This window comes from Pyrus communis, chromosome 14, assembly GCF_041283825.1.
Source record: "Pyrus communis isolate YQ-2024b chromosome 14, ASM4128382v1, whole genome shotgun sequence".
In the NCBI taxonomy this organism is placed as follows: Eukaryota; Viridiplantae; Streptophyta; class Magnoliopsida; order Rosales; family Rosaceae; genus Pyrus; species Pyrus communis.
The window spans coordinates 22,774,257-22,789,816 of record NC_142578.1 but is presented as its reverse complement, the minus strand read 5'-3'; the positions used below and the strand labels follow the sequence as shown (position 1 = coordinate 22,789,816).

The 15,560-nt window shown below is 39.9% G+C and overlaps 1 protein-coding gene and 1 pseudogene across 5 annotated transcripts; both read left to right on the top strand.

Moving 5' to 3' along the window:
- Positions 1–652: 652 nt before the first annotated feature.
- LOC137713983 (uncharacterized) lies at positions 653–4,143 on the top strand. 4 transcript variants are annotated; one of them, XM_068453344.2, is made up of 6 exons: positions 653–766; positions 909–1,049; positions 1,134–1,239; positions 2,355–3,207; positions 3,403–3,552; positions 3,691–4,143. In XM_068453344.2, exons 3-6 carry the CDS (start codon positions 1,151–1,153, stop codon positions 3,910–3,912), a joined length of 1,314 nt encoding a protein of 437 aa, XP_068309445.2. In that variant the 5' UTR covers positions 653–766; positions 909–1,049; positions 1,134–1,150; the 3' UTR covers positions 3,913–4,143. The 4 variants fall into 4 exon arrangements, with proteins under 4 accessions (XP_068309445.2, XP_068309444.2, XP_088539882.1 ...); XM_068453343.2 differs by having other exon boundaries at positions 2,352–3,207; XM_088683756.1 differs by having other exon boundaries at positions 909–1,239.
- A 1,933-nt stretch (positions 4,144–6,076) lies between these two features.
- LOC148691416 (uncharacterized) lies at positions 6,077–11,205 on the top strand (annotated as a pseudogene). The gene is made up of 4 exons (XR_015955497.1): positions 6,077–6,200; positions 9,330–10,158; positions 10,358–10,507; positions 10,646–11,205. The product of XR_015955497.1 is annotated as an uncharacterized LOC148691416 (transcript).
- The last annotated feature ends 4,355 nt before the right edge of the window (positions 11,206–15,560 follow it).

Below are 15,560 nucleotides of genomic sequence, written 5' to 3'. Positions count from 1 at the left end.
TTTGGGCCACTAATTGTGTGGATTAGGCTTGATGATTATACTATAATATTAATATAAATTTTAATTCTGAATTAAGTTTTTAATTAAATTAATTAAAAACATTTTGATTAATAGACACAACTCTTTGGAAAGAGTTGTATAGCTTCAGATACATCTAAAAGGTGTTTGAAGAGGTATATATAACTGGAGTCCTCAGTTCCATCAAAAATCATCTTTTCTTCCTCCTTGTCTTCCGTACAAAATTTCCGTACAAAATCTCTAGAGTTCTATAATCCAGTGCAGGTTGTAGAATTAGGTAGTTGTATCCTGGTCGAGCAGACGTTATAGAACCACAAGCACACGAGTGGGATGGAAATACTGTTCGAAGAACATAGCATTTTCTCTAGCCTCTACCTTCAATTCATTCAAGTTAGTATCATTTTAATTTTTTGTAATTATTGTGTAATTGCATTCTGTATTGCAAGTATTTTTGAATAATAAAGTGTAAGTATTTCGGTTCTGTATTTCTGTTATTTTATTGTTTCTAAATTGTTCTCCAACATCTTTAACAGCAGCTCTTTTTGACTTTAAAATCTTACTAGCAAAATGGAAAAACTTGGACAAAAAGAAAAAATTGACTTTGACAAATCTTTCTTGTTCACCAAACCATCGTAATCAATCGAATATTGAATAATACGCAGTCGATCCCTCAGTACGTAACTCCGGCAATCATTCACCCCTCATTATAGCGGCTTCGAGTATCACTTGCAATCTTTTACGCCGATAGGTTTGAATTTGATCCAAATTGAATAAACTTAAGATGAGACTAAATGCAGTCATATTTTCTTAGTTAGTTCCCTTAATTAGCATCGTCATGGCTGAGGGCTGACTACTAATCTAACCCTTGTACCATTATTTGGCTTGTGCAGGAAGAAATTAACCCATCTGTCTTTCCTGAAGTGGAAGTAAAGGCGGCGATAAGCCTCCATGGAATAGTCTAAGATTGCCCGTAAGTTCTATTCCTGGTGGGATGACCAAGGACAAGTAAACCGTACACATTGATAAAACATGTACAATTCCAGATTCCAGGCAATTTCTCAAGTTTTATTTTCTTCATTTGTGTTTAGCAAACTTACAAATAAGTGTATATATAGGATAGGATGGATAGGTAATGGATTCATATCTAACACGGTGCTCATCTTCAACTCATACTCTTTCGGTGGTTGAGAGCTTCCTCTTCCAGCAGACATCCATTTCGGAGTACTCTCTCTACTTTTAACCTTTTTATTTTCATCATTCTTTCAATTTTTATGGGGTTTGCAGATTCAATCAAGGTGGAAAACAGTTTACAACAATTACATTATCTTGGTTTTTTTATTTTTTGAGGGGTTTTTCTTATGTCTTTTCTTATATCCACAATGTTACTCCAGACAAACAAAAACTGACCTAATAGAAGTAAGGTCTGTAATTATATCTGAAACCCGCCTATATTAGAACGTATGTAAATGAGGGCATAATTTTCCTCACCACTTTATAATTGCTGGATGAGTTCAAATTTTAAAATCTGTGTCGTGGATAAACACAAATCTCAAAATTTAAATTCATTCAATAGTAATAATTAAGTAGGGTAATGAGCATTACCATCACTTGAGGGTGGTGAAGAAAAATGCACCCATATAAATGATGGGATCAGTTTTGTGTGTTTATACCTGTATCTATTTGAAAATCTTTTCCCTCATTTCAGAAAGCCCTTCAAACTTGCTTTTTAGCTAACTTTTTTGTTTCTTGCGCGTTTCGAATTTGTGATGAACGTAAACATTTATGTCGTCATACGATGTTATTTTATTATCTTACGCTTGGTAATATTATTTTGTAATTTCTGATGGTTTATATATTTATTGATTGATTGCCATAAAAAATAAGAGATGAATAATACTTTCTTCATTCTTAATTAAGTGAAAAGTTCTCAAATCTCGCTAACGGGGTATTATTTTAGCATACAAATGTCATAATGTGAGTCATTTATCATTGTTTAAAGATATTTCTAGAAAAAATTCATTTGAGTTAGAGTTTCTTTGGTTATTTATATGAATCAAAGAAATCGATAGTTTACCTCAAAAATGCTACTTTGTTATTATAACCATCGATTTTTTTCGACATATATGGATGACAATGGTATCCAAATTGAATGAATTTTCTACAGATGGTCTTAAATTCTAATAAAAAGAATAAACGGTTTCGTTTCTGCAATTATACAATGAAATGATGTCACGTTAGTAAAGGAAGACTTTTCTCTTAAAAGTATTATCCATAAGAGATTTCATGAGCTTTTTGTGCGAGTATTTTCTAAGAGATTACCATTTCATTATTAGCAGGAAAATGGCACGTTGTTTTGAAGGTTGGGTATTTTTGTTAGTCGTGCTACTATTGGCATTAAGCACTCCATGTTCATATGCACATCTGAAACACAAGAAATTTAAGACCAAGACTGGCGTCTACCTCTCCCCTAAGTTTGTGTTGGAACCAGGATTAAGTTCCGGCAAATACTTTTACAACGTTCACTTCCCAAAAGGTCACATTGCCCTAAAGAGTTTCAATGCTGAAATAATTGATGAAGAAGGGAATTCCAGTCCTCTTCATGAAGTCTACCTCCATCACTGGGTTGTTGAAAGATATTATGCTCGGAAAGGTTACGTGGAGCCAGAGCAGCAGCTTCCCCTGCAGCTCTCGGAAACGGATGTTATATGGCTGAGGAACAGTGGGATGTGCCAGAATGGTGCTCTTGGACAATATTTTGGACTCGGATCCGAAACACGAAAAACAGCCACACACGTTCCAGGTCATTATGGAATCGAAGTTGGGGATGGTAAAGGGGTTCCTGAAGGGTTTGAGGAGAGATGGATGCTCAACGTGCATGCAATTGATACTAGAGGAGTGGAATATGACCTAGGGTGCACGGAGTGCAGGTGTGATATGTATAACGTGTCCAGGGATCCAAGTGGCCAGCCTCTGCCGGCTGGGTACACCGGGGGTTTGACATGTTGCCCTGATGGTGCAAAGTGCAGGCTGAAACAAGGGTTTGATGGTGAAAAGAAAAACCACTACTTGAGATATACTGTGAAGTGGGTTGACTGGTCTGAGTCTGTTGTGCCTGTCAAGGTTTATATCCTTGATGCCACTGATAGAATGAATCATTCAGCACCTACTGGAGCTAAACACAATTGCCTGGTAATTAATTAATTTATGAACTTAATTTTGTTCTGTATGACATTAACATTCTCTTATCAAACATTGTCTGTCTCGATACAATGTAAAACTTCGTTATGTTAATTGCTAATTTGTTGCTAACATGCATGTGTGGTTCATCGTTATAGTTTGACAACATAAGTCTTTTGATTCTTTATATATCTTTCTGTTGTGCAGGTCGAATATGATGTTGAAAAATCTTGCAATGCCACTAATGGGTGCTTGGACAACAAATGGGCAAAGATTACAATGCCAACCGGTGGTTATGTCATCTATGGTGTAGCCCATCAGCACATTGGGGGGCTTGGTTCAACACTGCATGGAGAGGTGCTTTTTTTCTTCTACTCCAAGTAATTTAATTGGTTGTTAATCAAATTAATAATTATACACTGTCGTAGTGTCATTAACTAACTGATTAACTAATGTTCTTGTTAATTATAATTAATTGTGATCGTTTTAATTTAGGATGGAAGGGTTTTGTGTTCGTCAACACCAATTTATGGAAAAGGAAAAAAAGCAGGAAATGAGGCTGGTTATATCATTGGAATGACCACTTGTTACCCTCGGCCGGGCTCAGTCAAGATAAAAGATGGGGAGACACTGACTGTAGTTTCTAATTATGAGAGCACTCAGATGCACAGCGGAGTTATGGGTCTCTTCTACATTTTGGTTGCAGAAACACTCTGAGTAAAATAAGCTACTATTATCACATAAAATAAACATTTGTAAGATCATATTCATCTGTTTGGTGAATGTGTGATAAAGTTATAAAGCTCCAATCAACTTAATAAATTTGAAGATTTGCATAAATATTCAGGTGCTTGTTCACGAAATGATCGTCACTATATGTAAAGTTGAAAGCAAGATATCAGTTAAGCACCATCTCGTTTGAATAAAAGTTTGTTGTCGTTACCAAAATATTCATCCTGCTTTCACTCGGTTTTTATATTGTAGTAAAGCAAAACTTTTTCAATTCTGTCCATATATTTTTTGTAATCATATGATATTCTCGTTTGTAGACTAGGTGGTTGGGTATTTCTTTTTGGAAAATCCCTAGAAATAGGATAGTTTTTTAATTTTGTGACAGAAATAAGACATTTTAAATATGCACAGGCCATGCACAATAATCAGACAGAAATAAGATTTTTCCTACACCTTGAAATGACCAAATTGTCCTCTCGTATAAATAGGTTATCTAGAAATTCCAGCTCTCATTTCTCATTTTGTAGAGAGAGAGAAAATCCCTCTCCCCAAATTCTAGTTCAAAGAACCCTAACCCACCCATCTTGATCTAAGAGCTCTCTCTAATCCACCCAACTTCTTCATCCAAGCTCTTTCTCTCCTCTCTCTATATTTCGAATATGCAGAAGAGCTCTCTCTCTCACCCACCCATCTTCTTCGATTTTTACCTTTTCATTCATAGGTTTTGTGAACTGGGTTTGCTTAATTTTGCTTTTTGATTGATGGATTTTTGGAGTTGAAGTGATTGGTTTGGTGTTTCTTGGAGGACACCCAAATCCTTCATTTTTTATTTTTGATTATCATTTCTTTGATTTATATGTAGGTTTTCATTTATTCTGTCTACTCCCTCCCTCTGCTCCCTCTCTCAATCCATATTTACAAGCACTAAAATAGGGTTTAGCTTTTGCTGCAATTAAATGAAAAAACGTATTAAAGGTCAATTGCCTTTTGGAGAAAAGATAAATTTGATGGAAAAGAGGGAAATCATAGTGGAAAGAAGGAAGAAAGAAGGATATGGACAAAATTGTTTTGTGTGCTCGTTCGCTCTGTTCGTATTAAATTTGCTCATACTGTAACGACCCATCCCCAATTATTACGATTTTTATAATTTATAAATGTGAATTTACGAAAATACCCTTCGAGGCAAAGACGTTGACTCTTGTTGACTGCCTTGTCATTTCATGACAGATTTGTTTTCTTGGTATATCCTCGTAGTACTCGTCGCAATGAACGCGTGGGCGCAAACATAACGCAATTTGGAGTTATAACGAAAGAGATATTAATGTTCAAAACTAGGGATATTTTTGTAATTTTGACCTTGCTAGAAGATTCCAGATTTTCTGGAGCCATCAGATAGAGCCACGTATCTGGGATCAAGGATGAAGAGAAGGGAGAGAGATGTACGGTTGGGATAAAAAGAAAAGGAGAGAAAGGAAGAAGGAGGAGGAGAAGTCAGCCAATAAGAAGAGGGGAGAGGAGAACAGTGGACGAAGAGGAAATGGAAGGAAGGAGGGGGAGGGTGAGAAGAGAGAGTCGCGGGATCACAAGTCCCTGCCTAGTTTGTGCGACCCGAGCCTTCCCCCTTCCATTTCCACCTAGAAATTAGGAGGAATTTGGTGCTATTAAGGCAAAATTAGGAGGAATTTGGTTCTATTTTTGGGGGAAAACTGATGGTGGACCTTATGGGTGTACGGCGGCGATCCGCAAATCGTGAAGCTAAATCAACCCATTTCCACTATCATTAGACTTCCCTTGAGGCCTAGAACAAAGCCCAATCAGTTGTAAGGACGGCGGAGCACCCTTTAAAGGGTTTCCGACAGGTTTTAGTGGAATTGAGGCTTTTCCCGACCGCATTGGCCTTAGTCACATGTATGAAAGTTACTCTACTCACTGAGATCTTCATTTATGTGAAGTTGGAGAATTTTTAGAAATAATTGAATTTTTTGGCGAGACGGGACGACGATAAGCCTCCATGGAATAGTCTAAGATTGCCCGTAAGTTCTATTCCTGGTGGGATGAACAAGGACAAGTAAACCATACACATTGATAAAACATGTATCCAGGCAATTTCTCAAGTTTTATTTTCTTCATTTGTGTTTAGCACACTTACAAATAAGTGTATATATAGGATAGGATGGATAGGTAATGGATTCATATCTAACACGGTGCTCATCTTCAACTCATACTCTTTTGGTGGTTGAGAGCTTCCTCTTCCAGCAGACATCCATTTCAGAGTACTCTCTCTACTTTTAACCTTTTTATTTTCATCATTCTTTCAATTTTTATGGGGTTTGTGATAGGAGCATATTTATGCTACTTAGTTATGTTATTTCCTTACATTTAGTGAGCTAATCACTACTTGTTATAGTGTTTTAAGCTATTTTCGTTTGTTTGTAGGTCCTAATGACAAACTTGGCAAGAAAAGGAAATTTTGACCCTTTTAGAGCAGTTTTGGGCTTATTATGGATAGCTTGTATATGGAGCAAGGCGGATGGACGAATTTGGAGTCAAAAGAGGCTAGGAACATGCTACAAATCAGAAAAGGAAAGTTCATGACAAAGAAGATAAGGAAAGTGCAAGAAAAGAGGAAACATTGTCCAAAACCTTATCCAACCTTATCTTATCCAAACCTTATCCTATCTTATCCTAACCTAATCTTGTTCCACCTTAATCCTAACTGCAAGTGGACCTAAAAACCTAATTTCTACAAGCCCTATCTGACCCTAAAAGGGTGCCACACCTCTCCCTCTTTTATGCCTTCTAGAACACCCAAAATCAGCCATAAAACACTTAGTTTCTAGAAGGCCTAATTTTGGACGAAAATTCTTAAACCTTTTTCTGATTGGATTCTGATTTTATTTGGCTCTTTTTCTCTTGGATTTGGATTGTATAAGTCCATATCTAAGATTAATTGGGCTAGGACTTAATTCCCAAACCCTTGCCGCAACCTAGGAGCCCTAAACACTTATATTAGCTAGGTTTAACCCTAAATCTGATTACTAGGGTTTTTGGCCGTGCTATATATATATATATATAGCATATTATTGCGCCGCACTTTTTTTAGACACCCTAGGCAGCCATTCATCCTTGAATTCATTCATCCATTCACATCATTCACCATCCATTCAGAAATACACTTTGTGCCGCAAACCCTAGGGAGAAGAAGGAGTGTCGTGGCTTCCATAGGAGAAAGACCATCTTGTGCCGCAAGAAATCTGCATCCATTGGAGACTTTCAGAGTTCTTTCTTCCCTTGTTTCGTTTCCATGTTTATTTTAATTTGCTTTTCAATTGTTATGAACATGTGTAACTAAGTTTTTCTTAGTTAGAGGTGAATTCAAAGCCATGGGCATATGTTTTATATGAATTGATTTCCTCCAGATTTTGTTTCTTGAATTATGGATGTGATTTACTTAATTGATTTATTGAGAACTTGTTCTTGTGTGTTGATTAAGGATGCATACTTAGTTTTCATACATGAATTTGATGCTAGGATATAAGGGAATTTCACCTAATCGTTATGACCTTATAATCATAAGCAGTGGAAATCACTAGTCATGATTGTATTAAGTAAATTCTAGGCAAGAGTATCATGCAATTCATAGTTACGAATGCCTAGTCAATGCTTAGGGTTTTCAAAGAAGCTTAATGATCTTTGATTTTATCTCTATTATGCAGTGCATGTAGGGAATTTGATAAGAATAATTTGACTGTCGATGCGTATTCCATCCAATTCAATGAAACTAGGAACATCTGAAAGTTAATTTGTGCTTTTCACAATTAATTTGGGGCATTGTCATTCATGGTTTAAAGGGATAAAATTTGGAAATCAATTTGTGTTGCATATGTGCATGTGTGGAGAAGGACCCTCTAACTAGCCTTTTTCCCATTCAATTCACCTAATTTAGTGCCTAATCTGTTTAGTTTACAATCTGTCCATTTTGATTAATTTCGTCCAAATCAATTCCCCATTTTATTAAGTGTGTTAGATTAGTTAGAAAAGTGTTTGAATCTGTCCAAATTAGTGTTTTGAGTCTAAGTTAGTTAAATTTCGTCCAAATCACACTTTAGAGTCTAGTTTGAGTCTATTTGAGTGTTTTGGGTTGTTTTGAGTCTTTTTAAGTTGTTTTGAGTCATATAGGTCTAGGTAAGTGTTTTAAAATTTAATTTTGTGTTTTTAAGTCAGTTTAGAGTAGATTAGCATCCCTAGTTAATCCCCGGTTAGAACGATCCCTACTTGCATTTATACTACAATTGTCACAAATAGGGTTTAATTTGTGTGTCAATATAATTTTCACATCAGTTTGCAGATTCAATCAAGGTGGAAAACAGTTTATAACAATTACATTGTCTTGGTTTTTTATTTTTTGAGGGGTTTTTCTCATGTCTTTTCTTATATCCATAATGTTACTCCAGACAAACAAAAACTGACCTAATAGAAGTAAGGTCTGTAATTATATCTGAAACCCGCCTATATTAGAACGTATGTAAATGAGGGAATAATTTTCCTCACCACTTTATAATGGCTGGATGAGTTCAAATTTTAAAATCTGTATAGTGGATAAATACAAATCTCAAAATTTAAATTCATTCAATAGTAATAATTAAGTAAGGTAATGAGCATTACTATCACTTGAAGGTGGTGAAGAAAAATGCACCCATATAAATGATGGGATCAGTTTTGTGTGTTTATAGTCCCTGTATCTGTTTGAAAATCTTTTACCCCATTTCAGAAAGCCCTTCAAACTTGTTTTTTAGCTAACTTTTTTGTTTCTTGCGCGTTTCGAATTTGTGATGAACGTAACATTTATGTCGTCATACGATGTTATTTTATTATCTTACGCTTGGTAATATTATTTTGTAATTTCTGATAGTTTATATATTTATTGATTGATTGTCATAAAAAATAAGAGATGAATAATACTTTCTTCATTCTTAATTAAGTGAAAAGTTCTCAAATCTCGCTAACGGGGTATTATTTTAGCATACAAATGTCATAATGTGAGTCATTTATAATTGTTTAAAGATATTTCTAGAAAAAAATTCATTTGAGTCAGAGTTTCTTTGGTTATTTATATGAATCAAATAAATTGACAGTTTATCCCAAGAGTGCTACTTTGTTATTATAACCGTCGATTTTTTTCGACATATATGGATGACAATGGTATCCAAATTGAATGAATTTTTTACAGATGATTTTAAATTCTAATAAAAAGAATAAACGGTTTTGTTTCTGCAATTATACAATGAAATGATGTTACGTTAGTAAAGGAAGACTTTTCTCTTAAAAGTATTATCCATAAGAGATTTCATGAGCTTTTTGTGCGATTATTTTCCAAGAGATTACCATTTCATTATTAGCAGGAAAATGGCACGTTGTTTTCAAGGTTGGGTATTTTTGTTAGCCGTGCTACTATTGGCATTAAGCACTCCATGTTCATATGCACATCTGAAACACAAGAAATTTAAGACCAAGTTTGTGTTGGAACCAGGATTAAGTTCCGGCAAATACTTTTACAACGTTCACTTCCCAAAAGGTCACATTGCCCTATAGAGTTTCAATGCTGAAATAATTGATGAAGAAGGGAATTCCAGTCCTCTTCATGAAGTCTACCTCCATCACTGGGTTGTTGAAAGATATTATGCTCGGAAAGGTTACGTGGAGCCAGAGCAGCAGCTTCCCCTGCAGCTCTCGGAATCGGATGTTATATGGCTGAGGAACAGTGGGATGTGCCAGAATGGTGCTCTTGGACAATATTTTGGACTCGGATCCGAAACACGAAAAACAGCCACACACGTTCCAGGTCATTATGGAATCGAAGTTGGGGATGGTAAAGGGGTTCCTGAAGGGTTTGAGGAGAGATGGATGCTCAACGTGCATGCAATTGATACTAGAGGAGTGGAATATGACCTAGGGTGCACGGAGTGCAGGTGTGATATGTATAACGTGTCAAGGGTTCCAAGTGGCCAGCCTCTGCCGGCTGGGTACACCGGGGGTTTGACATGTTGCCCTGATGGTGCAAAGTGCAGACTGTAACAAGGGTTTGATGGTGAAAAGAAAAACCACTACTTGAGATATACTGTGAAGTGGGTTGACTGGTCTGAGTTTGTTGTGCCTGTCAAGGTTTATATCCTTGATGCCACTGATAGAATGAATCATTCAGCACCTACTGGAGCTAAACACAATTGCCTGGTAATTAATTAATTAATTTATGAACTTATTTTTGTACTGAATGACATTAACATTCTCTTATCAAACACTGTCTGTCTCGATACAATGTAAAACTTCGTTATGTTAATTGCTAATTTGTTGCTAACATGCATGTGTGGTTCATCGTTATAGTTTGACAACATAAGTCTTTTGATTCTTTATATATCTTTCTTTTGTGCAGGTCGAATATGATGTTGAAAAATTTTGCAATGCCATTAATGGGTGCTTAGACAACAAATGGGCAAAGATTACAATGCCAACTGGTGGTTATGTCATCTATGGGGTAGCCCATCAGCACATTGGGGGGCTTGGTTCAACACTGCATGGAGAGGTGCTTTTTTTCTTCCACTCCAAGTAATTTAATTGGTTGTTAATCAAATTAATAATTATACACTGTCGTAGTGTCATTAACTAACTGATTAACTAATGTTCTCGTTAATTATAATTAATTGTAATCGTTTTAATTTAGGATGGAAGGGTTTTGTGTTCGTCAACACCAATTTTGTGTTCGTCAACACCAATTTATGGAAAAGGAAAAAAAGCAGGAAATGAGGCTGGTTATATCATTGGAATGATCACTTGTTACCCTCAGCCGGGCTCAGTCAAGATAAAAGATGGGGAGACACTGACTGTAGTTTCTAATTACGAGAGCACTCAGATGCACAGCGGAGTTATGGGTCTCTTCTACATTTTGGTTGCAGAAAGACTCTGAGTAAAATAAGCTACTGTTATCACATAAAAGAAACATTTGTAAGATCATATTCATCTGTTTGGTGATTGTGTTATGAAGTTATAAAGCTCCAATCAACTTAATAAATTTGAAGATTTGCATAAATATTCAGGTGCTTGTTCACGAAATGATCGTCACTATATGGAAAGTTGAAAGCAAGATATCAGTTAAGCACCATCTCGTTTGAATAAAAAATTGATGTCGTTACCAAAATATTCATCCTGTTTTCACTCGGTTTTTATATTGTAGTGAAGCAAAACGTTTTCAATTCTGTTCATATATTTTTTGTAATCATATGATATTCTCGTTTGTAGATTAGGTGGTTGGGTACTTCTTTTTGGAAAATACCTAGGAATAGGATAGTTTTTAAATTTTGTGACAGAAATAAGACATTTCAAATGTGCACAAGTCATGCACAACAATCAAACAGAAATTAGGTTTTTCGTACACCTTGAAATGACCAAATTGTCCTCCCATATAAATAGGTTATCCAGAAATTCCAGCTCTCATTTCTCATTTTGTAGAGAGAGAAACAGAGGGGAGAGAGAGAAAATCCTTCTTCCCAAATTCTAGTTCAAAGAACCCTAACCCACCCATCTTGATCCAAGAGCTCTCTCTAATCCACCCAACTTCTTCATCCAAGCTCTCTCTCTCTGTCCTCTCTCTATATTTCGAATATGCACAAGAGCTCTCTCTCTCACCCACCCATCTTCTTCGATTTTTTACCTTTTCATTCATAGGTTTTATGAATTGGATTTGCTTAATTTTGCTTTTTGATTGATGGATTTTTGGAGTTGAAGTGATTGGTTTAGTGTTTCTTGGAGGAGACCCAAATCCTTCATATTTTATTTTTTATTTTTTATCATTTCTCCGATTTATATGTAGGTTTTCATTTATTCTGTCTACTCCCTCCCTCTGCTCCCTATCTCAATCCATATTTACAAGCACTAAAATAGGGTTTAGCTTTTGCTACAATTAAATGGAAAAACGTATTAAAGGTCAGTTGCCTTTTGGAGAAGAGATAAATTTGGTGGAAAAGAGGGAAATCAAAGTGGAAAGAAGGAAGAAAGAAGGATATGGACGAAATTGTTTTGCGTGCTTGTTCGCTTTCTTCGTATTAAGTTCACTCATACTGTAACGACCCATCCCCAATTATTACGATTTTTATCATTTTTAAATGTGAATTTTACGAAAATGCCCTTCGAGGCAAAAACATTGACTCTTGTTGACTGCCTTGTCATTTCACAACAGACTCGTTTTCTTGGTATATCCTCATAGTACTCGTCGCAACGAACACATGGGCGCAAACGGAATGCAATTTGGAGTTATAACGAAAGAGATATTAATGTTCAAAACTAGGGATATTTTTGTAATTTTGACCTTGCTAGAAGATTCCAGATTTTCTGGAGCCATCAGATGGAGCAACGTGTGTGGTTGGGATCAAGGATGAAGATAAGGGAGAGAGATGTACAGTTGGGATAAAAAGAAAAGGAGTGAAAGGAAGAAGGAGGAGGAGAAGTCAGCCAATAAGGAAAGGGGAGAGGAGAAGAGTGGACGAAAAGGGAAGGGAAGGAAGGAGGGGGAGGGAGAGAAGAGACAGTTGTGGGATCATGGGTCCCTGCCTAGTTTGTGCGACCCAACCCAACGAGACTTGCAAACCCGACGCCATTCATGGTGTTTCACAGCAAATTAAGGCAAATCACCACCTAGAAACAACTCCCTAGCCTTCCCCCTTCCATTTCCACCCAAAATTAGGAGGAATTTGGTGCTATTTTTGGGGAAAACCGACGGTGGAGCTTATGGGTGTACGGCGGCAATCCACAAATCGTGAAGCTAAATCAACCTATTTCCACCATCATTAGACTTCCCTTAAGGCCTAGAACAAAGCCCAATCAGTTGTAAGGGCAGCGGAGCACCGGAGATGACGAATCAAGATGCTCTTTAAAAGGTTTCCAACGGATTTTAGTGGAATTAGGGCTTATGGCAGCCCTGAGTCTATGGTGTTCGGCCACCAACACCATGGTCCTGCCTTTCGGCCCTCTCGGCCCCACAATCCTCGACGTCTCGGCCATCCTTGGGACTTCCCCGACCGGCCTTCCTATTGACGCCGCCCTTTCTAGATATCCTTCTCCTCTCGACCTGAAGGCACTATTCGACGAAAGGGTCGTCGAGACGCTAAGCCGGGGCGCCCGGGAGCCCTCCAGGGAAGAAGTTCAGAAGCTCCACAAGAACTTCTTCAACTACAACACTCTTATCCTTCACTTCGCCGGCCGAGGCGAAGAAGGTCTTAGGAAGGGAGAGCACGAGGCCTTCCTCTTTTACTGGTACAACAAATTCATCTGTTGTACCAGGTCAAATAAATGCCTGGTGGAGAACATGCCGGTGGCCCAGGCACTGGCTAATGGTCGCTCGCTGGCGCTCAGTCCAGCCATACTCGCCAACCTCTACCGCTGCCTGGCCGAGGCGACCATTGGCAAGATTGACCCGCACCAGAACGGACCCCTCTGGGTGTTTCAACTCTGGTTGCAGGTCTACTTCTCCACCCTTCGACCGGAGGTTCCAGCCTTCCAGCGAAAGGCCGCCCTCGGCCTTCAACTGGCCTCTCGGCCAGCGCCACCTCACCGAGCCGACAAGGTTTTCAAACACTTCCTCAGCCTCGACGTCCTCTCGGATGACGAGTTCCTGGTGTGCCGACGCCAGGAGTACCCATCCTCGCTTAGGCTCCCCATGGCAGCATGGGCCGAGTCTGAGGATGCGGGTATCCGCCAGCGCTGGGGGTCGTTTGTCCTGGCTCGCGACCTTCCTCTTGGTTGCGATGCCCGCCGAGCCAGCTGGGAGGTTTATCACCCCCATTTTCTCGCCCGGCAGCTCGGCTATCTTCAAGGCTGCCCAGTCCCCCTGCTCGCCTCTCGGTCTCTCCTAAGTCGGGGACGTCTTACTGGTTCCTCTGAAAGGGAATGCAAGACGTCGGACCAGGAGTTCCAAGAGAAGTGCAGGAAATTTCGGCTTCGGCCGACGGTTCCTGAATCTTTGGGAACCGACACCTTCGGGGACTGGTGGGAGGAATATACCGGAGACTTCTTCGGCGCCCCGGCCGAAGATCTGGCGAGGAAGATCTTCGGCGATCGTCCCGGATCAGCATCCTCGACTCAACCTAAGGAGTCGGCCCAAGGTAGTATTTCCGCTTCTTTTCCTCTTTGTTTCATCTACTCTGTTATTAATTACTTTGCTCTTCAGGGGGTCGTGGGTCGAGGACGGTTGAAGTAGTCGCTGCGGTGGCAAAGGCGACAAAGCTGGTGCCCAAGAGGAAAACCCTTGTCACCGAGCGGACAACCCCTTCCAAGCGCTCACACCGAGAGGCCGAGCCTGCGGAGGAGGCCCCTCGCCCTTCTAAACGCGTCAAGAAATTGGCGAAGAAGGGCGACCGAGAAATTCATGTCGTCCCCAGTGACACTACTAGGACGCCTGCTCCTGCCGGCTCTCCATCTGAGCCGGCTGTCGCGGCATCTCTAACCTCGAATCCTCCAGCCGTCTCCCCGGCCGATCCAATCGCCGCACCCGCTCCAGCTTCGGAGCCGGTCGTGGCCCCTGAAATGGGGAAGTCAGCTGCGCCTGCCGAGGCGCCATTGACTCCAACGGTCGTTTTGGAGGTATAATTCTGCTTTTACTTGTTTCTTTAGTTTTATGGTTGTAACGCTAAATGTTCTCTTTTCGTTCAGGATGTCGAGAGCGAGAGCGACGAGGTCCCGCTGCAGCGCCGCTGTCGACCAGTTCCCGTCCATCCTCCTTCGGTTGTCGAGGCGACCGCTCGACTGCGTTCTCCTGCGGCAGATCGAGGCAAGAGACCGATGGCCGATCCTGAGGCTACGGCCGAATCGCCGATCCACCCGCAGGACGAAGACCCTCCCATTCCTCCGCAGGAAGTCTCTTCGGCCTTTGTAAGTCTTGTTTTTTGTTGTGTTGATTTTTTGTGTGGCACATGTTTTTAAAAGACTATTAAATGTCAGGTGCCCGAACATTCATATCACCGGCAATTTTATGCGCCGAGGGGCGTTGTCTATATTTCCTGGCCGCCATCGTGGCCATCAAATGTAGATGACCTCCATCGGCCGCGTGAATTGCGTAGCGGTCTAAGGCACTAGGCTCGGCCATTAAGTTCCCTGGGTTCGAGCAATGACCCAGAGGGCATGGCCGAAGTCTCCTCTCGGCAGGTCTAAAACACTTCCCTTCTTTATGCATTATATCACGACGTTTTCTTTCCTTCACAAAGTTTTCCGTTTATGTGCAGCCATCGTAGGAAGTGGAGCTTGACGCTCTTCTTCAAATGACGACCGGTGAGGCCGGCTCTTCTGCAGCTTCCGCCGAACCAACCGGCGTCGTGCCCGAGGCTGAAGTCTTCGTGAAGCTGCACGAAGTCCTGTCTCTTAATGCTTGCCAAGCCCTCCGATGCAAGGGCCTTGACTCCGTTGGAGAGTGTCTCAATGACCTCGCCAGCGGTGGTCACCTGAGTACGGAGAAAATCTCTTTTCTCACCGACCTCCTGGAGCGGACTCGGCAACACTTCTACATCTTCGAGCGAGCCCTTCAAGCCGAGGATGACTTGAAGGCTGCCAAGGTCGCACAAGAGGCCGGCCGAGTTGAGATGGGGGCAATT